The 25,426-nt window shown below is 62.0% G+C and overlaps 2 protein-coding genes across 3 annotated transcripts; one reads left to right on the top strand and one right to left on the bottom strand.

The window, feature by feature from the left end:
- The first annotated feature begins 508 nt into the window (after positions 1-508).
- Positions 509-11,412, top strand: PPP1R10 (protein phosphatase 1 regulatory subunit 10). The gene is given in 9 exon segments (XM_074854229.1): positions 509-515; positions 665-866; positions 1,888-2,074; positions 2,222-2,425; positions 2,618-2,729; positions 6,038-6,133; positions 6,250-6,491; positions 6,494-6,686; positions 10,810-11,412. Coding segments are annotated over 9 exon segments (1,353 nt in total). The 3' UTR covers positions 10,920-11,412.
- Positions 11,413-14,260: 2,848 nt separating this feature from the next.
- On the bottom strand, positions 14,261-25,325 carry ABCF1 (ATP binding cassette subfamily F member 1). 2 transcript variants are annotated; one of them, XM_074854196.1, is made up of 26 exons: positions 25,238-25,325; positions 24,514-24,560; positions 24,358-24,441; positions 24,030-24,162; positions 23,875-23,909; positions 23,522-23,626; positions 23,334-23,399; positions 23,186-23,251; positions 23,021-23,107; positions 22,841-22,924; positions 22,551-22,676; positions 20,931-21,031; positions 20,762-20,847; positions 20,516-20,655; positions 20,294-20,442; positions 20,118-20,201; positions 18,996-19,120; positions 18,801-18,913; positions 17,534-17,705; positions 16,759-16,833; positions 16,553-16,623; positions 16,204-16,236; positions 15,788-15,956; positions 15,727-15,735; positions 14,966-15,021; positions 14,261-14,860 (listed from the first exon to the last, which is right to left on the bottom strand). In XM_074854196.1, exons 1-26 carry the CDS (start codon positions 25,302-25,304, stop codon positions 14,414-14,416), a joined length of 2,730 nt encoding a protein of 909 aa, XP_074710297.1. In that variant the 5' UTR covers positions 25,305-25,325; the 3' UTR covers positions 14,261-14,413. The 2 variants fall into 2 exon arrangements, with proteins under 2 accessions (XP_074710297.1, XP_074710296.1); XM_074854195.1 differs by lacking the exon at positions 15,727-15,735 and having other exon boundaries at positions 14,770-14,860; positions 14,966-15,029.
- Positions 25,326-25,426: the final 101 nt, after the last annotated feature.

The raw sequence follows: 25,426 nt of genomic DNA, 5'->3' as shown, positions 1-25,426 counted from the left end.
GCTCCTCTTGGGGGGCCACTTTGGCTCCTCTTGGGGGGCCACTTTGGCTCCTCTTTGGCTCCTCTTGGGGGGCCACTTTGGATCCCCTTTGGATCCCCTTTGGATCCTCTTGGGGGGCCACTTTGGATCCCCTTTGGCTCCTCTTTGGATCCCCTTGGGGGCCACTTTGGATCCATTGGGAGCCACTTTGGATCCATTTGGATCATGTTTGGATCCATTTGAAGCCACTTTTGACTTTTTTGGAGCTGTTGGGATCCCTTTGGATCCTCTTTGGATCCTCTTTGGAGCCACTTTGGATCCATTTGGATCTATTGGATCCCCTTCGGAGCTGTTCAGGTCCATTTGGAGCCACTGTGGATCTATCTGGAGCCTCTTTGGATCTATTTGGGGCTATTGGGATCCGCTTTGGATCTGTTTGGAAGCGGATCACCCCAGGGGATCCCCTGCCCCTCGATCCCCACTTTAGATCAAGGGGGGGGGTTGATCCTCCCCAGTATCCCGGATGGAGATGGCGTGTGGGGCTGTGGGAGGGTGACAGAGCCGGGATCTTCCCCAGATCCCCGCGGATCCACAGCCTGGATATTTTGGGATCCACCCAGCGGGATCGGGGGGTTCCTGGGGGATCGGGGCACCTGTGAGGGGTCTTTGTGGTGCGGCCCTGCAGATCCTTGCGCTGGGGGATGTGTCTGGAGCTCCGATCCCTCGGATCCCTGCGGATCTCACGGGGGGGGGGTATCCCCTGGGATCTTCGAGGATCTGAAAGGGGGGAGCCGATCGCTGGGCCCCGACTCTTCCAGGATCCCCGAGGATCTGGGGCGGGGGGGGTTTTTCAGGGCCCAGCTCCCCACAGATCCAAACTGGGCTGGGTGGGATCCCAGAGGATTCTGGGGCCTGGGGAGCCTTTTGGGGCTTGTAGGATCCCTGAGGAGCCAAAGGTTTTTGGGGACACCCAGAGGATCCCTGAGGATCCAAAGTCTTGGGGAACACACACGGGATCCCTGAGGGTCCAGAATTTTGGGGGGACACCCAGAGGATCCCCAAGGATCCAGAATTTTGGGGGGGACACACACAGGATCCCTGAGGATATGAAATTTTTGGGAACATCCAGAGGATCCCTGAGGATCCAAAATCTTTGGGGGACACACACGGGATCCCTGAGGATACGAAATTTTTGGGGGTGACACAGGATCCCTGAGGCTCCAGAATTTTTGGGGGACACCCAGAGGATCCCTGAGGATCCAGAATTTTGGGGGGACAGCCAGAGGATCCCTGAGGATCCAAAATCTTTGGGGACACACACGGGATCCCTGAGGATTCAGAGTTTTGGGGGGACACCCAGAGGATCCCTGAGGCTCCAGAATTTTGGGGGGACACCCAGAGGATCCCCAAGGATCCAGAATTTTGGGGGGACACACACAGGATCCCTGAGGATACGAAATTTTTGGGAACACCCAGAGGATCCCTGAGGATCCAAAATCTTTGGGGGACACCCAGAGGATCCAAAATCTTTGGGGGACACACACGGGATCCCTGAAGATTCAGAGTTTTGGGGGACACACTGAGGATCCCTGAGGCTCCAGAATTTTGGGGGGACACCCAGAGGATCCCTGAGGATCCAGAATTTTGGGGGACACACAGGATCGGTGAGGATCCAGAGTCTTTTTGGGGGGGGGGGGACACAGGATCTCTTGAGGAGCCAAAATTTTAGGGGGGGACACGCAAGCTCCCTGATGATCCAGAGTTTTTTTTGGGGGGGACACCCAGGATCCCTGAGGATCCAAACTCTCAGGGAACACCCCAAATTTGAGGCTCCAGACATGGGGAAAGGCCGGGGGGGGGGGGCAGGGGGCACCTCCATCCCCGGGGTGGGGGGGGGGGGGTTTGCAGATCCCACCAGATCCCAGAGATCCACCCGCCTCTAACCCACCGCTCCTCCTCCTTCCCCTTCCCCCCCGTCCCCCCTTTTTTTTTTTTTTCCCACCCCCCCTTTTCCCTCAGCGTCCCGGACAGCCCTCACGAGCCCGATCCTGAATCCTACGAGCCGCTGCCGCCCAAACTCATCCCCTTGGACGAGGTAAGCGCCGCCTCGCCCCGCGCCGCCAGAGCCCCCCCCCCCAAACCCCCCCAAAACTTCACTCAGCCCCCCCCGCCCCCCTCCTTTTCCCTCTAAATCCCCCCCAAAAATAAAAAAAAAAAAAAAAACCCTCTCTGCCCTCCCCAGGACTGCTCCGCCGAGGAGGTGGCGTATCCCGAAGGATTGGAAGGCGGCGCCGCCTCGCCCTCGCCGGATCCCGCCGGCGGAGCAGGAGCCAAACTCCCCCCCGTGCTGGCCAACCTGATGGGGAGCGTAGGGGCCGGTAAAAGCCCCCAGGGGCCAGCGCCAGCCCCCCCCATCAACATGCAGGAGATCCTCACCTCTATCATGGTAACCAGCCCCCCCCCTCCCCACTCTAATCCTCACCCCCCCCCCCTAAAACGGGGCGACACAAGGGGGGGGGCAGCGGCGGCGCTGGGGGGGGGAGGGGGGAGGGAAAGGGGATCCCCCCTTTATTTTTTTTTTTTTGCCCTTTTTCCCCCATTTTCTCCCCCCACCTCCTCACTTTTTCTCTCCCCCCAGGGTGGGCCCAGCACCCACAAAGCGGAGGAATTGATGAAACAACCGGATTATTCGGATAAAATCAAACATTTGTTGGGAAATCTGCAGGCTCAGCCGCCGGGGCCCGGCGGAGGTGAGTGACTGGGGGGGGGGACACGGTGACACTGGGGGGGGACACGGTGGCACTGGGGGGGACAGGGACACATAGGTGACGTGGGGAGGGGGCTGTTAGGAGCCTGGTTTGTGGCTATAAGAAAGATCGTGGCTTGGGGACACTTGGGGACACTCTTGGGGACACTGTCCTCTGCCCCAGCGGGGATATAGGGGTGTCCTTGGCTTGGGGACATGTTGGGGACACTTGGGGACACTCTTGGGGACACTGTCCTCTGCCCCAGCGGGGTTATAGGGGTGTCCTTGGCTTGGGGACATGTTGGGGACACTTGGGGACACTCTTGGGGACACTGTCCTCTGCCCCAGCGGGGATATAGGGGTGTCCTTGGCTTGGGGACATGTTGGGGACACTTGGGGACACTCTTGGGGACACTGTCCTCTGCCCCAGCGGGGATATAGGGGTGTCCTTGGCTTGGGGACATGTTGGGGACACTTGGGGACACTCTTGGGGACACTGTCCTCTGCCCCAGCGGGGATATAGGGGTGTCCTTGGCTTGGGGACATGTTGGGGACACTTGGGGACACTCTTGGGGACACTGTCCTCTGCCCCAGCGGGGATATAGGGGTGTCCTTGGCTTGGGGACATGTTGGGGACACTTGGGGACACTCTTGGGGACACTGTCCTCTGCCCCAGCGGGGTTATAGGGGTGTCCTTGGCTTGGGGACACTCTTGGGGACACTGTCCCCTGCCCCGGTGGGGATATAGGGGTGTCCTTGGCTTGGGGACATGTTGGGGACACTTGGGGACACTCTTGGGGACACTGTCCTCTGCCCAGCGGGGATATAGGGGTGTCCTTGGCTTGGGGACATGTTGGGGACACTTGGGGACACTCTTGGGGACACTGTCCTCTGCCCCAGCGGGGATATAGGGGTGTCCTTGGCTTGGGGACATGTTGGGGACACTTGGGGACACTCTTGGGGACACTGTCCTCTGCCCCAGCGGGGTTATAGGGGTGTCCTTGGCTTGGGGACATGTTGGGGACACTTGGGGACACCATTCAGTGCCCTGCCAGGGAATTAGGGGTGTCCTTGGCTTGGGGACACACTTGGGGACACTTGGGGACACTCTTGGGGACACTGTCCTCTGCCCCAGCGGGGATATAGGGGTGTCCTTGGCTTGGGGACATGTTGGGGACACTTGGGGACACTCTTGGGGACACTGTCCTCTGCCCCAGCGGGGATATAGGGGTGTCATTGGCTTGGGGACATGTTGGGGACACTTGGGGACACCATTCAGTGCCCTGCCAGGGAATTAGGGGTGCCCTTAGCTTGGGGACACCCTTGGGGACACTTGGGGACACTGTCCCCTGCCCCGGTGGGGATATAGGGGTGTCCTTGGCTTGGGGACATGTTGGGGACACTTGGGGACACCATTCAGTGCCCTGCCAGGGAATTAGGGGTGTCCTTGGCTTGGGGACACACTTGGGGACACTCTTGGGGACACTGTCCTCTGCCCCAGCGGGGATATAGGGGTGTCCTTGGCTTGGGGACATGTTGGGGACACTTGGGGACACCATTCAGTGCCCTGCCAGGGAATTAGGGGTGTCCTTGGCTTGGGGACACACTTGGGGACACTTGGGGACACTCTTGGGGACACTGTCCTCTGCCCCAGCGGGGATATAGGGGTGTCCTTGGCTTGGGGACACTCTTGGGGACACTGTCCCCTGCCCCGGTGGGGATATAGGGGTGTCCTTGGCTTGGGGACATGTTGGGGACACTTGGGGACACCATTCAGTGCCCTGCCAGGGAATTAGGGGTGTCCTTGGCTTGGGGACACGCGTGGGGACACTCTTGGGGACACTGTCAAGTGCCGTGAGAGGGATATAGGGGTGTCCTTGGCTTGGGGACGCTCTTGGGGACACTGCAGTGCCCTCATGGGGATGTCGGGGTGCTCTTGGCTTGGAGACGCTTTTGGGGACACTGTTCCCCTGCCTTGGTGTGACATGGGGGTCCCCTCAGCTTGAGGTGACACCGAGGGACCTGTCCCCATCTTTGGGGGGGGGGGGGGGGGGGGGGGGGTGACACTGGGGGTGGGGTGTGGGGGACCCCCTAATTTGGGGACAAGCTTGGGGTGCCCCTGGGGATGTGACATGGGGGGGGTCCCCTCAGTTTGGGGACAAGCTCAGGGTGCCCTTGGGGACCCCACCTCCTCTGGGGTGACACGGGGGGGTCCCCTCAGTTTGGGGACACTTTCTGGGTGCCCTTGGTGACCCCACATCCCCTGGGGTGACATGGGGGGGTCCCCTCAGTTTGGGGACACTTTCTGGGTGCCCTTGGTGACCCCACATCCCCTGGGGTGACATGGGGGGGGTCCCCTCAGTTTGGGGACACTTTCTGGGTGCTCTTGGGGACCCCACATCCCCTGGGTGACACAGGGGGGTCCCCTCAGTTTGGGGACACTTTCTGGGTGCCCTTGGTGGCCCCACCTCCTCTGGGGTGACACGGGGGGGGTCCCCTTAGTTTGGGGACAAGCTTAGGGTGCCCTTGGGGACCCCACATCCCCTGGGTGACACGGGGGGGTCCCCTCAGTTTGGGGACACTTTCTGGGTGCCCTTGGGGACCCCACATCCCCTGGGTGACACGGGGGGGTCCCCTCAGTTTGGGGACACTTTCTGGGTGCCCTTGGTGACCCCACATCCCCTGGGGTGACATGGGGGGGTCCCCTCAGTTTGGGGACACTTTCTGGGTGCCCTTGGTGACCCCACATCCCCTGGGGTGACATGGGGGGGGTCCCCTCAGTTTGGGGACACTTTCTGGGTGCTCTTGGGGACCCCACATCCCCTGGGTGACACAGGGGGGTCCCCTCAGTTTGGGGACACTTTCTGGGTGCCCTTGGTGGCCCCACCTCCTCTGGGGTGACACGGGGGGGGTCCCCTTAGTTTGGGGACAAGCTTAGGGTGCCCTTGGGGACCCCACATCCCCTGGGTGACATGGGGGGGTCCCCTCAGTTTGGGGACACTTTCTGGGTGCCCTTGGGGACCCCACATCCCCTGGGTGACACGGGGGGGGTCCCCTCAGTTTGGGGACACTTTCTGGGTGCCCTTGGGGACCCCACATCCCCTGGGGTGACCCAAAGGGGGGGGGTCCCTTACTTGGGGACATCCCACTGCTGGGGGGGGGGGGGTGTCACTATCCTTTTCGCCTCCTTGACGGGGGGCACACGCTGACCACTGGGGTGGCCAAGGATGGGCTGGGGGGTCCCCCTCTTTATTAACACCCCTTTTTTTATATTTTTTTTTTAATTTTTTTTCTATTTTTTTCTCCCCACAGTGCCCCACGGCTTGCTGGGCCCCGGCCCCATGGCCAACGGCTTCCCGCCCGGCCCCAAGGCCATGCAGCACTTCCCCCCGGGGGGGCCCATGCCGGGTAAGTGACCCCCCAAAATTTGGGGGTGGGGGGGTGTGAAATAAGTAAAAAAAAAAACCACTATTTTTTTCTTTTTATACTTATTTTTTTCATTCTCCCTTCCCCAACCACCACAGGACCCCACGGAGGAGGAGGCGGGGGGGGACCCGGCCTCCCCCCAGGTCCGGGGCTCCCAGGCGGTCCCCGACTTTTAGGGCCGCCCCCCCCCCAACGAGGAGGAGGAGGAGGAGGAGGAGGAAGCGGCGGCGGCGGCGGCGGCGAGTTTTGGGAAACGCCTGAAGGGGGGGGGGACCCTCCGAGGTGGCCCCCACGGCGGCGGCGGCATGCGCGGGGGGGGCCCCTTCCACCGCCCCCGCGGCCGTAGCGGCGCTGAACCCCCCTATCGATGCCGCGGCGGCGGAGGAGGAGGAGGAGGAGGAGGGGGGGGGGCGCAACGGGGGCCCCCCAAATGGCGGCGGCGGCGCAAGGGGGGGGCCCCCCGGTAGCCACGGCGAACACGGCAGAGGCCACCCCGGCGATCACCCCCGGGGTCACGGCGGAGGCCACGGAGGAGGTAAATGCGGGGGGGGGGGGAGGGCCCCCCCCCGGCGCCTCCCTCGCGAGGGGGGGGGCGGCGGCGGCGGCTGTGGGGCCTGGCTTTGGGGGGGGCCCGGCCCTGGCTGGGAGGGGCCAGTGGGTGCCCCCTCCCCGCCTCCGCCCCCCTCCCCCTTTTTTACCCCGATGGAGAGGGGGGGAACCTCCCCCCCACCCCCTCCAACCCCTCGAGCCCCCCGGACCTTGGGGACGAGGCCCCGACTGGCGTCGACCCCCCATGGGGCTCTAGGACGGGGCGGGGGGGGAGAGAGAGGAGAGCCCCTCCCCCACGGCGGCCGCAGGGCATGCTGGGAGTGCTTAGGGACCCCACTTCCCCCCCCCTACCCCCCCTCCACGGCTGGAGGGCAGCTGTGGGCCTGCGGGGAGTTAGAACCAGCTCGAGGAGGGCCGGAGAGGCCTGCTGGGGGGTAAAACCAGCCCTAGGAGGGGCACTGAGGTGTGCTGGGAGCTAAAACCAGCTCTAGGAGGGACAGTGAGGCCTGCTGGGGGGTAAAACCAGCCCTAGGAGGGGCACTGAGGCGTGCTGGGAGCTAAAACCAGCTCTAGGAGGGACAGTGAGGCCTGCTGGGGGGTAAAACCAGCCCTAGGAGGGGCACTGAGGCGTGCTGGGAGCTAAAACCAGCTCTAGGAGGGACAGTGAGGCCTGCTGGGGGGTAAAACCAGCCCTAGGAGGGGCACTGAGGTGTGCTGGGAGCTAAAACCAGCTCTAGGAGGGACAGTGAGGCCTGCTGGGGGGTAAAACCAACCCTAGGAGGGGCACTGAGGCGTGCTGGGAGCTAAAACCAGCTCTAGGCAGGGTACTGAGGTGTGCTGGGAGCTAAAACCAGCTCTAGGAGGGACAGTGAGGCCTGCTGGGGGGTAAAACCAGCCCTAGGAGGGGCACTGAGGAGTGCTGGGAGCTAAAACCAGCCCTAGGAGGGGCACTGAGGCGTGCTGGGAGCTAAAACCAGCTCTAGGAGGGACAGTGAGGCCTGCTGGGGGGTAAAACCAGCCCTAGGAGGGGCACTGAGGCGTGCTGGGAGCTAAAACCAGCTCTAGGAGGGACAGTGAGGCCTGCTGGGGGGTAAAACCAGCCCTAGGAGGGGCACTGAGGTGTGCTGGGAGCTAAAACCAGCTCTAGGAGGGACAGTGAGGCCTGCTGGGGGGTAAAACCAGCCCTAGGAGGGGCACTGAGGTGTGCTGGGAGCTAAAACCAGCTCTCTAGGCAGGGTACTGAGGTGTGCTGGGAGCTAAAACCAGCTCTAGGAGGGACAGTGAGGCCTGCTGGGGGGTAAAACCAGCCCTAGGAGGGGCACTGAGGAGTGCTGGGAGCTAAAACCAGCCCTAGGAGGGGCACTGAGGCGTGCTGGGAGCTAAAACCAGCTCTAGGAGGGACAGTGAGGCCTGCTGGGGGGTAAAACCAGCCCTAGGAGGGGCACTGAGGCGTGCTGGGAGCTAAAACCAGCTCTAGGAGGGACAGTGAGGCCTGCTGGGGGGTAAAACCAGCCCTAGGAGGGGCACTGAGGTGTGCTGGGAGCTAAAACCAGCTCTAGGAGGGACAGTGAGGCCTGCTGGGGGGTAAAACCAACCCTAGGAGGGGCACTGAGGCGTGCTGGGAGCTAAAACCAGCTCTAGGCAGGGTACTGAGGCGTGCTGGGAGCTAAAACCAGCTCTAGGAGGGACAGTGAGGCCTGCTGGGGGGTAAAACCAGCCCTAGGAGGGGCACTGAGGAGTGCTGGGAGCTAAAACCAGCCCTAGGAGGGGCACTGAGGCGTGCTGGGAGCTAAAACCAGCTCTAGGAGGGACAGTGAGGCCTGCTGGGGGGTAAAACCAGCCCTAGGAGGGGCACTGAGGCGTGCTGGGAGCTAAAACCAGCTCTAGGAGGGACAGTGAGGCCTGCTGGGGGGTAAAACCAGCCCTAGGAGGGGCACTGAGGTGTGCTGGGAGCTAAAACCAGCTCTAGGAGGGACAGTGAGGCCTGCTGGGGGGTAAAACCAACCCTAGGAGGGGCACTGAGGCGTGCTGGGAGCTAAAACCAGCTCTAGGCAGGGTACTGAGGCGTGCTGGGAGCTAAAACCAGCTCTAGGAGGGACAGTGAGGCCTGCTGGGGGGTAAAACCAGCCCTAGGAGGGGCACTGAGGAGTGCTGGGAGCTAAAACCAGCCCTAGGAGGGGCACTGAGGCGTGCTGGGAGCTAAAACCAGCTCTAGGAGGGACAGTGAGGCCTGCTGGGGGGTAAAACCAGCCCTAGGAGGGGCACTGAGGTGTGCTGGGAGCTAAAACCAGCTCTAGGAGGGACAGTGAGGCCTGCTGGGGGGTAAAACCAGCCCTAGGAGGGGCACTGAGGAGTGCTGGGAGCTAAAACCAGCCCTAGGAGGGGCACTGAGGCGTGCTGGGAGCTAAAACCAGCTCTAGGAGGGACAGTGAGGCCTGCTGGGGGGTAAAACCAGCCCTAGGAGGGGCACTGAGGTGTGCTGGGAGCTAAAACCAGCTCTAGGAGGGACAGTGAGGCCTGCTGGGGGGTAAAACCAGCCCTAGGAGGGGCACTGAGGTGTGCTGGGAGCTAAAACCAGCTCTAGGCAGGGTACTGAGGCGTGCTGGGAGCTAAAACCAGCTCTAGGAGGGACAGTGAGGCCTGCTGGGGGGTAAAACCAGCTCTAGGAGGGACAGTGAGGCCTGCTGGGGGGTAAAACCAGCCCTAGGAGGGGCACTGAGGCGTGCTGGGAGCTAAAACCAGCTCTAGGAGGGACAGTGAGGCCTGCTGGGGGGTAAAACCAGCTCTAGGAGGGGTACTGAGGCATGCTGGGAGATAAAACCAGCTTTAGGAGGGGCAGTGAGGCCTGTGGGGAGCTAAAACCAGCTCAAGGAGGGCAGGTGAGGCCTGCGGCGAGTTAAAACCAGCTCGAGGAGGGGTACTGAGGCCTGCTGGGGGGTAAAACCAGCTTTAGGAGGGGCACTGAGGTGTGCTAGGAGCTAAAACCAGCTCTAGGAGGGACAGTGAGGCCTGCTGGGAGTTAGAACCAGCCCTAGGAGGGGCAGCAAGGCATGCTGGGAGCTAAAACCAGCTCGAGGGGGGACAGTGAGGCCTGTGGGGAGTTAAAACCATCTCGAGGAGGGGCAGTGAGGTCTGCTGGGGGTTAAAACCAGCCCTAGGAGGGGCAGCAAAGCATGCTGGGAAGTGGAGTGTGGCTCTAAGCAGTTCTAGGGCAGGCAGCAGTGAGGCCTGCTGGGAGTTAAGCCCAGCTCTAGGAGCAGTGGTGGGGTGTTCTGGGTGTTAGAACCAGCTCTAGGACACCAGTGAGGCATGCGGGAAGTTAGACCAAGCTCTAGGGCAGCAGCAGGGCATGCTGGGAGTTGTAGTCCAGCTCTAGGAGGGGCAGCAGGGTATGCTGGGAGCTAAACCCAGCTCTAGGAGGGGCAGCAGGGTATGCTGGGAGTTAGACCCAGCTCTAGGCCAGCAGCAGGGCATGCTGGGAGTTGCAGTCCAGCTCTAGGAGGGTCAGCAAGGGATGCTGGGAGCTAAACCCAGCTTTAGGAGGGGCAGCAGGGTCTGCTGGGAGTTAGACCCAGCTCTAGGACAGCAGCAAGGCCTAATGGGAGCTAGACCCAGCTCTAGGAGGGGCAGCAGGGCATGCTGGGAGTTAGACCCAGCTCTAGGCCAGCAGCAGAGCATGCTGGCAGTTAGACCCAGCTCTAGGAGGGGCAGCAAGACCTACCGGGCCCTAAACCCAGCTTTAGCGCAGCATCCACTCACAGCGGGCCCTAAACCCGCCATCCCCCCCCCCCCCACGGGCCATTAAACCCCGCTCTAACCCCAGCACCCCATCCCGGGACCACCCCCCTTACCCCACTTTAAGCCAGGCTTAACCCCCCTCCACCTCAATAGGGACCACCCCCCCCCCCCCAAAAAACCCCCTTTTAACGTGTGTTTGTCTGCGCGTGGCCCAAACCCACCGCCCCGGGGGCCACCCCGGGGCTACCGTGAGGGCCACCGTGGGGCCGGGGCGCCTGACGCGCCCCCCATGTCCCCCCCTTTCCCCTCCCCAACCCCCTCCCACCCCCCCAAACCCCCCCCCCCCCCCCCCCCAATTTTCTCTCACGCAGAGCTGCCGAGCCGCGCCGTCTGTCGCCACTTCATGCTGAAAGGCAGCTGCAGGTACGAGAACAACTGCGCCTTCTACCACCCCGGCGTCAACTGGCCGCCCCTGCCGTAACCGCCCGCCCGCCGCCCTTCCTCCCGCGCCGCCGCCGCCTCCTCCTCCTCCTCCTCTTCCTCACCCCCCCCCCAAAAAACCCCCCCAAAAACCACCCCCCCCCCCCCCTTATTTCCCTCCATTTATGGCTTCTATGAGGCCTCTGCCCCCACCGGCGCTCAATGGAAACACCCTTCCCCCTTTACACCCCGGGTGTAAATAAGCCCCCCTGAGGGTGTAAATGCACCCCCCTGAGGGTGTAAATGCACCCCCCTGAGGGTATAAATGCCCCCCCTGAGGGTGTAAATGCCCCCGTGAGGGTGTAAATGCCCCCCTGAGGGTGTAAATTCCACCCCCCCCCCCCCCAGGGTGTAACTCCTCCCTCAGGGTGGAATTCCCACTCCCCTTCGCTGGGGTGTAAATGTTCCCCCTGAGGGGTGTAAATACCCCCCCTGAGGGGTGTAAATGCCCCCACAAGGGTGTACATGCCTCCCCCCCCAGGGTGTAAAGGCCCCCACGAGGGTGTAAATGCTGCCCCCCCCCCCCCCCCAAGGTGTAACTCCTCCCTCAGGGTGGAATTTCTACTCCCCCTCACTGGGGTGTAAATGTTCCCCCTGAGGGGTGTAAATGCCCCCACGAGGGTGTAAATACCCCCCCGGAGGAGTGTAAATGCCCCCACGGGTGTAAATACCCCCTGAGGGGTGTAAATGCCCTCCCCCAGGGTGTAAATACCCCCGTGAGGGTGTAAATACCCCACCCCCCAAGGTGTAACCCCTCCCTCAGGGTGGAATTCCCACTCCTCCCCCCAGGGTGTAAATGCCCCCCCCCCCTCAGGGTGTAAAGGCCCCCACGAGGGTGTAAATGCCCCCCCCCCCCCCCCAAGGTGTAACCCCTCCCTCAGGGTGGAATTCCTACTCCCCCTCACTGGGGTGTAAATGTCCCCCTAATGGGTGTAAATACCCCCTGAGGGGTGTAAATGCCCCCCCCAGGGTGTAAAGGCCCCCACGAGGGTGTAAATACCCCCCCTCCCCCACCAGGGTGTAGCCCCTCCCTCAGGGTGGAGTTCCTGCCCCCCCCCTTCCCCTTCCCCCTCACTGGGGTATCAATGTCCCCCTAATGGGTGTAATTGACCCCCTGAGGGGTGTAAATGCCCCCACTGGGGTGTAAATACCCCCATGAGGGTGTAACCCCTCCCCCAGGGTGTAAAAACCCTCCCCCAAGGGTGTAATTCCTGCCCCCCCCCCTTCCCCTCACTGGGGTATCAGTGTCCTTCTAATGGGTGTAATTAACCCCCCAAGGGTGTAAATACCCCCACAAGGGTGTAATTAACCCCCTGAGGGGTGTAAATACCCCCACAAGGGTGTAACCCCTGGCCTCGGGGTGTAAAAACCCTCCCCCGAGGGTGTAATTCCTGCCCGACTTGCCCCTCGCTGGGGTATCAGTGTCCCCCCAATGGGTGTAATTAACCCCCTGAGGGGTGTAAATACCCCCTAATGGATGTAATTAACCCCCGGGGGGGCGTAAGTACCCCCAAAGGGTGTAAATAACCCCCCAAGGGGCGTAAGTACCCCCAAAGGGTGTAAATTCCCACCCAGAGGGCAAATACCTACCTGGGGGGGGGGGGGGTGTAATTACCCACCGGAGGGGTGTAAATACCCCCTGAGTGGGGTGTAAATACCCCCCGAGGGGTGTAATTATCCCCCTAAATGGTGTAAATACCCACCTATGGGTGTAAATACCCACCGGGGGGGGGGGGGGGGGGGGGGGAGAAATAGCTACTTGTGGGGCAGAAAGAGCCACTCATGGGGTGTAAATACCCCCCATTGGGGTGTAAATACCCCCCATTGGGGTGTAAATACCCCCCCATTGGGGTGTAAATACCCACCAAGGGGTGTAAATACCCACCCGAGGGGTGTAAATACCCACCGGGGGGGGGAGGAAACAGCCACGTGTGGGGCAGAAATGCCCAGAATGGGGCGTAAAACCCCCCCTCGGGGTGTAAACACCCACACATGGGGTGTAAATACCCCCACTGGGGCAAAATTACCCACCTATGGGGTGTAAATACCCCCCCGAGGGGTGTAAATACCCACTTTTGGGGCAGAATTATTCACCCGGGGGGGTAAATCCCACCCCCCCGCTGTGCCCCAATTGCCCCTCCCTGGGGTAAATACCCCCTGGGCGGGTGTAAATACCCCCCCAACACACTATTCTTTACCCCCCCCCCGGGGTTCAAATGCTGCTGCCCGGGGTTAAAAAAAACACCCCCCCAGGGGGGTAAATACCCCCCCGGGGGGAAAAACTGCCCCTGGCCGGGGGTAAATCCCCCCCCCAGGGCCCCATTTCCACCCCCCCCCCCCCTTATTCCTCCCCCCCCCCCCCCCCCTTTTGCGCCCGGGGCTGTCGCACCCCCACTCGCCGCCGCCCGGGGGGGGGGTGGGGTGGGTATTGGGGGTGGGGGGGGAGGGGTGGGGGGGGGGGGTGGAGGGTGGGGGAAGGGTGGAGGGGGGGAGGGGCTGCGCCGGACACTTGTTTTCTGTGAAAACTTGGCCGGGGGAGGGGCCTCGCGCCCGCCCCTCCCCCCTTTTGTATATTTTGTACATTAATAATAAACTGGTGGAAAAAAAAACAACAAAAAAACTGGAGTAGGTGGTGTCGGGGGGGGGGAGGGGCGGTGGGATGGGTTCACTCGGGAACCTACTGAGGGCGTTGGCTCTGAGCCTACTGAGAATGTTCACTCTGGAACCTAATGAGTGTTCACTCTGGAACCTACTAACAACGTTCATTCTGGAACCTACTAACAGAGTGTTCACTCTGGAACCTACTGATAATGTTCATTCTGGAACCTACTGAGTGTGTTCACTCTAGAATGTACTGAGTGTTCACTCTGGAACCTACTGATGATGTTTATTCTGGAACCTACTGAGTGTTCACTCTGGAACCTACTAACAGTGTTCACTCTGGAACCTACTGACAACGTTCATTCTGGAACCTACTGAGTGTTCACTCTGGAACTTACTAACATTCATTCTGGAACCTAACAACGTGTTCACTCTGGAACCTAGTAACGACGTTCATTCTGGAACCTACTAACTGTTCATTCTGGAACCTACTGACAGAGTGTTCACTCTGGAACCTACTGACAACGTGTTCATTCTGGAACCTACTGACAGAGTGTTCATTCCGGAACCTACTGACAATGTTCACTCTGGAACCTACTGACAACGTTCACTCTGGAACCTACCGACAGAGTGTTCATTCTGGAACCTACTGACAATGTTCATTCTGGAACTACTGAGTGTTCACTCTAGAACTTACTAACGGCGTGTTCATTCTGGAACCTACTGAGTGTTCACTCTGGAACCTACTAACAGTGTGTTCATTCTGGAACCTTCCGAATGTTTACTCTGGAACCTACTGAAAACGTTTATTCTGGAACCTACCAAGAATGTTCATTCTGGAACCTCCTGACAATGTTCACTCTGGAACCTACTGCTCCCATTCCCTCCAAAACCTCATTCCCAAATCAAAGGCGCGTTCCAGCCACGACTGCACCATTCCATTTTATTCCCGGGGTGGGGGAGGGAGGGCAGGGGGCACAGCTCCTGCCCCTCCCCACACACCCCCCCCCCCCCCTCACTCCCGGGGCGGTTGATGACCACCTCCCCCAGCGCCTCCAGCACCTCCCGCTTGTAATCGTCGAAGTCGCCGTCGATCTGGCTCAGGCCCTGCTCCTCCACCACCCACAGCTGACAGCCCGTCTCCGTGATCAGGCGGGCGTCGTGGCTCACCACGATGACGGCTGTGACGTCACAGGGAAGCGCCGATGACGTCACAACCCCCCCCCCCCACCGTTGCCCCGCCCCCTTTTTTTTTTGCCCCCTTCTCACCTCCCGGTAGTCGTTGATGGCGTCGGCCAAAGCGTCGATGGATTCGATGTCCAAGTTGTTGGTGGGTTCGTCCTGGGCGGGGGGGGGGGGGAGGGTGAGAAAGCCCTGCCCCCGGCTTGGCCCCACCCCCCTCAGGGCTTGGCCCCGCCCCCCCCCGCCCAAGCCCCGCCCCCTCACCAGGATGAGGACGTCGGGCTCGCGACAGGCCAGTTCAGCAAACACCACCCGGCCTTCTGCCCCCCTGCGGGAAGGGGCGGGGCTTAGCCCGGGGAGCCCCGCCCCCTCCCTGATAGGCTCCAGAGCCCTGCCAATCACCCCCCAGCCCACCAGTGGTCTGCCTCTTGGCCCCCCTCCCCCGGCACGAGGCTCCACCCCCCCATGGCTCTACACCAGGTGAGGCCCCACCCTCATTTCCCCAAGCCCCGCCCCTGCTCTCAAAGGCCACGCCCCCTCTGAGGCCCTTCCCCATGTCATTCAAATACCCCAAGCCCCGCCCCCAGCCCTAACCCTGCCCCCAGGTGCTAGCCCCCACCCTCCACACACTAGCCACGCCCCCCAAGTGCTAGCCCACACCCCCCAGGCACTAGCCTTGCCCCCCAGGTGCTAGCCCTGCCTCCCCAGGCGCTAGTCCACACTGCCCAGGCACTAGCCTCGCCCCGCGCCAGGCGCTAGTCCCGCCTCCCCAGGTGCTAGCCCACACCCCCCAGGCGCTAGCCCCCACCTTCCACGCACTAGCCCTGCTTCCTCAGGCACTCGCCCCACCTCCCCAGGCACTCACCCACACCCCCAGGTGCTAGCCTTGCCCCCCAGGCGCTAGCCCACACCCCCAGGCACTAGCCCCTGCCCTCCATGCACTAGCCCACGCCCCCCAGGCACTCACCCACACCCCCAGGTGCTAGCCCCGCCTCCCCAGGCGCTAGCCCACACTCCCCAGTCACTAGCCCCGCCTCCCCAGTCACTAGCCCACACCCCCCAGGCGCTAGCCCCGCCTCCCCCCACCCGACAGCTTGGCGATCTGCAGCGTGTGGGCGTGGCCCTCCAGCCCGAAGCGGCCCAGGCACTTCCGGGCGTCCTGGTGGGGGAGGTTGAAGCCGCGTTGCAGGTACTCGGCCGCCGTCTCCTCCAGCCGCAGCTGCTCGGCCGCTTGTTGGTTGAAAAAACCGATTTTCTGCCCCAAAAAAACCCAAAAAAGTATAATAAAGGGAGAGGAAGGGTCAGGCCATGGCCACTGGCCACAGAGGCCACGCCCCCCCTTTCCCAGAGGCCACGCCCCTCTCCATGAGGCCATGCCCCACGAGGCCACGCCCCCTCCCACGAGGCCACGCCCCCTCCCACGAGGCCACGCCCCCTCCACGAGGCCACGCCCCCTCCCACGAGGCCACGCCCCCTCCCACGAGGCCACGCCCCCCACTCACCAACCGGTGGTTCTTGCGCATCTGCCCCCGCGTCTGCAAGAAACGTTGGGGTTTTTTTGTTTTTTCTCCTTTTTTTTCATTTTTTTTTTCCTTTTTGGACACCCCAAAATCCAGGAGTTCCCCAAAACCCCCTGGGAACACCCCAACCCCCTCCCCAGGCACCCCAAATCCCAAGAGACACTCCCCCCCCCTCCCCAAGGCGTGTTATTGTCAGATCCCCCCCCCACCCTCTCACCCCTCCAGGAGCTCCCCAAATACCCCCAAAACCCCCCAAAACTTGACACCCCCCCACCTTCCCATTTTAGGGGTGCACTCCCTCTTTTTTTTTTTGGGGTGGGGGGGTCCGTACCGGCGTCAGCTGCCCGGTGAGCAGCTGCAGCAGCGTGCTCTTCCCCACGCCGTTGGGACCCACGATGCAAACTGGGATGGAGGGGGGGGGGGGGGGGGGGGGGAGAAAAAAGGGGGACCCCAGCACCCCGTGTTATCGTAGGGTCTCTTGGGGGTCCCCCACATTATCTTCGGGCCCCCCCCAGGGGGGTTTAGGTGGGGTCTCACCCCGTGACTCCATGTCGATGCCGAAGTCGAGGTTGCGGAAAAGCAGCTCCTGCCCCTCGTAGCCGAAGTCGACGCCTGGTGGGGGGGGGGGTGTGAGTTTGGGGGGGGCCCAGACACCCCCTAAATGATCCCCTGGTCCCCCTGATACCCCCTGGACCCACCTCCCCCCCCCCAGTGCCCCCCCGAGGTCCATAAGCCCCCTGCAGCACCCCAAGTCCCCCCAAATTACTCCTTAACACCCCAAATACCCCCCAGCCCCCCAAATCCCCACAACGGCCCCCCCAGCGCCCCACATCCCCCCCATAACCCCCCCAACCTCTCCTCCAGTGCCCCACATCCCCCCAAACCACCCTCGTCCCCCCTAAATGATCCCCCAGTGCCCCACATCCCCCCCAAATACCCCCTCGACGCCCCCCACCCACTCCTAACACTCCCCAGCCCCCCCAACACCCCCTCAATGCCCCCCACCCACTCCTAACACCCCCCCAACACCCCCTCAATGCCCCCACCCACTCCTAACACCCCCCCAAATACCCCCTCGACACCCCTCACCCCCTCCTAACACCCCCCAGCCCCCCCAATACCCCCTCGACAGCCCCCACCCCCTCCTAACACCCCCCCAATCCCCTCAACGCCCCCCCCAGCACCCCACATCCCCCCATAAACCCCCAGGGTCCCCCCAACCACTCCCCAAGCGCCCCACATGCCCCCCAAAACACCCCATAACACCCCCCCAGCCCCCCAAATACCCCCTCCACCCCCCACCCTTTGGTACCGTGGAGGCCGAGGATGGGGGGGCTGAGGGGGGGCGGGTTGGGGAAGGTGAAGCGGACGGTGTATTCCCGGGGGCGTTTGAGCAGCTCCGGGGCCTCGGCCGCCTCCTCGGCCGCCGTCCGTCGCCGGCACTTCTGCTGCTTCCGTGTCAGCGCTTCCTTCGTCTGCTTCTCCTGAGGATGAGGAGGGTGGGGGGGGGGGGGGGGCGCGGAATCCACTCAGGGATCCACTCGGGGATCCCCTGAACCCCCCTCCCCTTCTAGGGAGCTGGGCTGTGTGGTGGGATCCAAGCGTGGGGAATCCCGTGGGGAAACAGCCCCTGGTAACTGCCCTCCCCCCCCCCCCCCTCCGGCACCAACCCGGCCCCCAGATCCCTCTGGATCCCCGCAGCGGATCCCGGGAAGCAGGAGGGAGCCTGGGAGGGATGGGGATCCCCAAAATGGGGATTGGGGGGGGTGCAGAGCAACTAAGAGAGGTGATGATCATCCTAGGGGGTGCGGGAGGGGGGAGCGGATCCCAAGAGAGGGGATCCCAAGGGAGCAGATCCCAAGGGAACGGACCAAAAAAAAGGAATGGATCCTAAAGGATGGGATCCCAAAAGAGAGAATCCCAAGGGAACCGATCCCAAAGGAGGGAATCAAAAAAGGAGGGGATCCCACGGGAGCGGATCCTGAAGGGATGAGACCCCAAGGCAGCGGATCCCAAACGAGTAGATCCCACGGGAGCGGATCCAAAGAAGAATGGATCCTAAGGGATGGGATCCCAAAAAAAGGGATTCCAAGGGAATGGATCCCAAACGAGGAGATTCCAAAGGAGCGGATCCCAAGGGAATGGATCCGTAGGCAGCAGATCCCAAGGGAGCAGATCCCACAGGGAGGGCATCCCACAGGGAATGGATCCCAAGGGAGCAGATCCCAAGGGAGCAGATCCCAGGGGGAGCAGATCCCAGGGGGAATGGATGCCAAGGGAGCAGATCCCAGAGAGAGGGGATCCCAAAGGGAGCAGATCCCAGAGAGAATGGATCCCAGAGGGAGCGGATCCCAAAGAGAATGGATCCCAAGGGAATGGATCCCAGAGAGAATGGATCCCAGAGAGAATGGATCCCAGAGGGAGCGGATCCCAGAGGGAGCGGATCCCAGAGGGAGCGGATCCCAGAGAGAATGGATCCCAAGGGAGCAGATCCCAGAGAGAATGGATCCCCGAGGGAGCAGATCCCAAGGGAGCGGATCCCGAGGGAATGGATCCCAGAGGGATCTCCCCTCGCTCACCGCCTGCTTGGTGGATTTGCCGCCGGCCTTGAGGTCGCGGAGCTTCTTCTCCTGCTTCTCAAACTGCTTGAGCAGCTCCTTCTGCTTCTGCTGGTACATCTTCTTGAACGTCACTGCAAGAGACAACGGCACGGGGCCATCAAGAAGGGTAATTAACCCCCCCTAATTACACCACCGCACCCCCCCTCCACGCACTGTAGTTGCCCCGGTAGTAGAAGAGGCGCTGGGAGTCGAGGTGGATGATGTCGGTGCAGACGTCGTCGAGGAAACCCTGGTCGTGGGACACCACCAGCAGCGTCTTCTTCCAGGTCTGCAGGTAACTGGGGGGGGTGGGGGAAATGGGGGGACGGGGACATCATGGGGGGACGTTGAGGGGACACCCTGGCTGTGGGGACAAGCCCCAGCGTGGGGACGAGCCCCCCTTTTATCCTAGGGGAATCCTGTCTTGGTAGGACACCCCCAACTTGGGGGACATTCTCCTGCCTTGGGGACAAACACCCTCAGGGACACCCCAACTTGGGGACACCCCCACCTTGGGGACAAATGGCCTTGGGGACACCTCCACTACGGGGACATTCTCCTGCCTTGGGGACGGCTCTGACTGGGGACAAACACCCTCAGGGACACCCCAACTTGGGGACACCCCCATGCCTTGGGGACAGCTCAAAACGGGGACAAACACCCCTGGGGACACCCCCACTTTGGGGACAAATGACCTTGGGGACACCCCCACTTTGGGGACATTCTCCTGCCTTGGGGACAAACACCCTCAGGGACACCCCAACTTGGGGACACCCCCACCTTGGGGACAACTGGCCTTGGGGACACCCCCACCTTGGGGACACCCCCACCTTGGGGACATTCTCCTGCCTTGGGCACAGCTCTGACTAGGGACAAACACCCTCAGGGACACCCCAACCTGGGGACACCCCCACTTTGGGGACAGCTCAGAACGGGGACAAACGCCCCTGGGGACACCCCCACTTTGGGGGGACACCCCCACTTTGGGGACACTTTTGTGCCTTGGGGACAGCTCAGATCAGGGACAAACACCCTCGAGGACAGCCCCAACTTAGGGACACCCCCCCTTTGGACACACCCCCACTTTGGGGACCCCTCAGTCACGTTCCGTCCCCCCCCCCCCAGGGACCACTCTCCCCTTGGCGCCACCCCCACCCTCTTCCCATCACCCCCCGCTCCCCACAGCCCCCCCAAACCTTAGGACCACTCCAACAACACCCCACCTCGGCGCCACCCCTGGTTTAGGGTCCCCCCCCACCCCTTCACCCCCCCTTTTCCCCCCCTCCTCATCCTCACTTATTGAGCCAGATGACAGCGTTGAGATCGAGGTGGTTGGTGGGTTCATCCAACATCAGCAACGTCGGTTCCATAAACAACGCCCTGAGGTGACACCGGTGTCACCAACAGCTCCCGGCCACGCTTGTGTGTGTCCCCCCCCCGCCTCCAAAAAACCCCCCCGATTTATCACTCACCGCGCCAGCGACACCCTCATCCGCCACCCGCCGGAGAATTTTCTAGTAGCTCTGTTTTGCATTTCAGGATTAAAGCCCAGACCGGCCAGGATACGCCGCGCCTTGGCCTCGGCGGCGGCCGCTCCGATCGCCCGCAGCTCCTCGTACACCTACGGCGGCGTCAAAATTATATTCTTGGGGTTCCTCAGGGGTTTCCCCCCGATATCCCCGGGGTCTCTTTACCTTCTCCAAGCGCTCGGCGGCCGCGTCGTCGCCCCCCTCCAGCATCGCCTGGAGCCGTTTCTCCTCCTCCAACAACTGGAGGCGTTTGGTGTCGGCGCGGAGGACGGCTTGAACCGCCGGCGTCTCGTCTGCCACCACCTCTGCGGACCCAGAAAAGCGTTTTAAGGGGGGTTCTTAAATATTTTGGGGGGATTTAAGTAGCCAGGAAACTCCCAAGACCCCCCCCCCGCCGCCCCCCGGGAGCACCTTGTTCGCAAAGCAACACGTCGATGTTGGGGGGGATGCTCAGCGCTCGGTTGGCGATGTGTTTCAGCAGCGTTGTTTTTCCTTTCCTGCCGGGAAATAAGGGGTTAAATGTTGTTGGGGGGAGGAATAACGTGCCCCTCCCTCCCCAAGAAGGGTGGGGGGCACCCACCCGTTGGGTCCCACCAGGCCGTAGCGGCGCCCGGCCACGATGTAGAGGTCGGCGTTGACGTAAAGCTCCTTCCCGTGGGCCGAGATGCTGAACTTCTCCAGCTGCAACGGGGAAAAGGGGGGGTCAGGGGGGGCCCCCAACCCCCCCATGGCCCCCCCGACCCCCCCATGACCCCCCCTTTCCCAGTACACCAGTACAATCCAGCCCCTGCCCTTTATTAGTGTAACAGTGTGTCCCAGCTCCCCCCATTTCCCTCTGTAATGGTGTGTCCCAGCTCCCCCCCCTTCCCCAGCACAATGGTATGACCCAGTGCCCCCTTTTCCCAGTATAACACCATGATCCAGTTTCCCCTTTCCCAGTATAACACTGTCCGCTTCCCCCCTTTCCCCAGTACAACAATATAACCCAGTTCCCCCCTTTCCCAGTAGAGGCTCAAGATCCAGTTCCCCCCCCCCATCACAATGGTATGATCCAACTCCCCCCCTTTCCCAGTATAATACAGTGGTCCAGTTCCCCCCAATTCCCAGTATAACGGTGCATCCCAGTTCCTCCCCTTCCCAGTATAATGGTATAACCCAGTTCTTCCCCTTCCCAGTATAATATTGGGGTCCAGTTCCCCCCCTTTGCAGTACAATGGTATGGCCCAGCTCCCCCCCTTTCCCAGTATAATACAGTGGCCCAGTTCCCCCCAAATTCCCAGTATAATGGTGTGGCCCAGTTCCCCCCCATTCCCAGTATAATGGCACGGCCCAGTCCCCCCCCCCTTCCCAATATAATGACATGTCCCAGTTCCCCCCAGTTCCCAGTATAATGGCATCTCCCAGTTCCCCCCCTTCTCAGTATAATGGCATGTCCCAGTTCCATTCCCAGTACAATAGCATGTCCCAGTTCCCCCCATTCCCAGTATAACGGCATGTCCCAGTCCCCGCCCTTCCCAGTATAATGGCACAACCCAGTTCCATTCCCAGTATAACTGTATAGCTCAATTTCCCCCCCTTCCCAGTATAATGGAACATCCCAGTTCCCCCCAATTCCCAGTATAATGGTGTGGCCCAGTTCCACCCCTTCCCAGTATAATGGCACAGCCCAGTTCCCCCCCATTCCCAGTATAACAGCATAGCCCAGTTACCCCCAATTCCCAGTATAATGCTGGGGCCCAGTCCCCCCTCCCTTCCCAATATAACGGCATGTCCCAGTTCCCCCCAGTTCCCAGTATAATGGCATGGCCCAACTCCCTTCCCAGTATAACTGTATACCTCAGTTTCCCCCCATTCCCAGTATAATGGCACATCCCAGTCCCCCCCCATTTCCAGTATAATGGCATGAACCAGTTCCCCCCCCAGTCCCAGTATAACAGCACATCCCAGTTCCCCCCATTCCCAGTATAACGGCACATCCCAGTCCCATTTCCCAGTACAACAGTGGAGCCCACTGGGGCACGGGCGATACCACTTCTCTAACACGGGGGGGGGGGGGTGCAGGAACACGGGTGATACCACCTCCCTGTGCTGGGGGGGGGGGGGCTAAATACCACCTGAATAAACTTTGGGGGGGGGGGGTGTGTGTTTTGGGGTGAGTCTGGGGGGTTTCAGGGGTCCCAGGGAGCTTTTTGGGGGTCACCTTGATATCGGAGGCGTTCTCCAGCATGGCCTGGCGCGAGGAGAGCTCGGCCTGCGACACCGAGAAGTCGTTCTCGCCCACGGCCGCCGCCGCCTTGATGGTGGCCACCTGCCGCTCGTACTCCATCTTGGGGGGGCAAAAGGGGGCGGAGTCAGCGCCGAAACCACGCCCCCTTCGCAGCAAGCCACGCCCCCTCCCCACCAAGCCAAGCTCCCGCCACACTAAACCACACTCCATCCACACTAAGCCACGCCCCCTCAGGACCAAGCCCCGCCCACCCACCCCCTCACCTGCTTCTTCATCTTTTTCTTCTCCTTTTTGCTAACGCGGGCGTCGGGCTCGGCCTTCCTCCCGTCGTCCTCCTCCTCCTCGTGCTGTGACAAGGGACACCCCCCCCCCCTCCATATCAACCCCAGGTGTCCAGGAGGTCCCCCCCACCCCTCCCTCCCCCCTCATCCCAACGGACTCACGGGCTCGCCGCCCTTCCGGAGCTCTTCGGCCTCGTCTTCCTCCTCCTCCTCCTCCTCCTCGTCATCACGTAAAGCTGAAAATTTGTTCTGGAGGGGAGAGCGGAGTCAGCCCCCCCCCCCCCCACCCCCTTCCCCATCTCCCCAGGTGGCTGTTTGCCCCCCCACCTTCCCGCCTTTGGGTCGCGCGTCCTCATCGGAGCCTTCGGCCTCATCCTCGCTGGCGGCTTTTCCCTAAGGGGTGAAAACAGTGGGGTGAGACCTCCAAAATGGGGTGCCCCCCCCCCCCTCCTCCAGCCTCAAACCGCTCCTTCACCTGCCGTTTCCCCTTGGTCTTCTCGTTCTTGCGGCTCTTCTTCTTCTTCTCACCCTCCTCTTCCTCCTGCTTGGAATCATCACAAAGGGGAGACTCAAGCATCCGGGCCCCTCCCCCAAAACAGGACCCACCTTTTGGGGTGCCCCCGTCCCCCCCCTCAGCGGACCCAAGCAGCCGGGTACCCCCACCTTGTTGCTTTTGCCCTTGCCAGGCCGCGAGCCTTCGTCCCTCCTCTCTTCCTCCTCCTCCTCTTCGCTCTGCTCCTGGCTCAGCGCTGCAAAGACATTGCCGCCCTGGGAGGGGGACATGGAGGGGTTGGGACTGGGGGACCCCCAAGTATTTCCTCCCCCATCCTCCCCCAAATTTCAGGGGATCCCAGTTTGATCCATCTACCCCCAAATTTTGGCTCTTCCGCCTCAGTCCCCCCTCCCCATTTTCCCACTTCTGCCCGCTTTTGGGGTGTTCCTCGCTCCTCAAATTCCTCCCTCCCCATATTTTAGGGTCCCTCCCCTGTTTGGGGGCCCCCCCCCAATGCGCTCACCTTCCTCCTCCTCCCCCCTTTCCTGGGGGCCGGCGCTGTGGGGGAGACGGAGACGGGAGGGGTTAGCGAGGAACCACAGAGCTGCAGCTCAGACCCAGCCGCTCCTGGCGGGGCGAGGGGGTGATAAAGGCCCCCTCCAACCCCACAGAACTCACCTTCCTCCTCCTCTTCCTCACTGCCAGCAGCTGCCAACTCCTGCAGGCGCCGGCTAAGCTCCACCTCCTCAGGCTCAGGCTCCGCCCCCGGCCGCCGCCGCTCTTTCCGCCGGTCCCGCTTCCGCCGGGAAGCCTGGGAAAGAGGGAGAAAACCTCATTAACCCCCTGCTTAATTAGCCCTGCCATTACCCATTTCATTATCTCTAAGCCCCACCTCCTCCAGCGTCCCCACCCAGTTTAGCCCCACCCCTTTTACCCCACCCTCCTTAGCCCCACCCCCTGTGGCCATTAGGCCTCCGACACCCTCGTTAACCCAGCCCTAACGAACCTGTTGGGCCGATGCCTCCTTCTCCGGGGGGGTGTGGGCTTCAGCGGGCGCCGATTTCTCCTCCTCCGCCAGCTCCTCGAAGAACTGGGGGCAAAGGGCAGAGGTCAGGGGTGGCTCAGGGGTCAAAGCTCAGGGGTCAAGGGATCAAGCGCTCACCGATTTCTTGCCTCGCCGGTCTTTCTTGCCCTTCTTCACCGGTTGGTCTGGGCGGGGCGGGGGGAAGGGGTCAGCGTCACTATGCCACGCCCAGCCCCACCCACCTCACGCTGCCCTGAGGGACCCCAGAGGCCAGGGCCACCCCCACCCCAAAGGCCCCAGCTGTCCCCCCACCCCCCCACGGCCTACAGGACCCAGGGGACCCCGGTGTCTCAGCGCTCCCAACTTTGTCCCCCCCCTCAACGCACCCAAAACCTGCCCCCAAAAAAGTTTTGAGCCTGCCACCCACAGGTTTAATCCCCCCCCCAGGGGATCCAGGCGCCCGGCTGTCCCCCCCATCCCTCAACGCACCTAAAACCCCACCAAAACGGTTAATTCCCCCCAAAAAAAGTTTTGAACCCCTCACCCATAGGGTTAATCCCCCCTCCCCCAGGGGATCCAGGCGCCCGGCTGTCCCCCTCAATCCCTCAACAATCCCTCAACGCACCCAAAACCCCACCAAAACGGTTAATTCCGCCCCCAAAAAAGTTTTGAACCCCTCATCCATAGGGTTAATCCCCCCCCCCCCAGGGGATCCAGGCGCCCGGCTGTCGCCCCCCCTCCCCAACAGGCCTCACTCCTTTCAGGGGACCCAGGCCCCTCCCCGCCTCTTCCCCCACCCCGACCCCCAGGTGTTTCGCCTCCGCTCCCCGCGCTGCGGAGGGTCCCGGCTCCCCGCCCTCACCCTGCCCCTCGCCCTCTCCCCGCCATTCCTCCTGCTTGGCCGCCGCCGGGCGCGCTCCCTTCGGCATGGCCGGGCGCCGCTCACTGCGCCTGCGCGGCCACAGAGGTTCGCCTAGAGCGCCGCCCCCCCAAGAGGGTCCACACTTCCGGTCCTCCACGGCCATCGCGGCTTCTGATTGGTTCGCTAAGC

This window comes from Strix uralensis, chromosome 35, assembly GCF_047716275.1.
Source record: "Strix uralensis isolate ZFMK-TIS-50842 chromosome 35, bStrUra1, whole genome shotgun sequence".
Classification (NCBI taxonomy): Eukaryota; Metazoa; Chordata; class Aves; order Strigiformes; family Strigidae; genus Strix; species Strix uralensis.
This window is presented reverse-complemented; position numbering and strand designations above follow the sequence as displayed.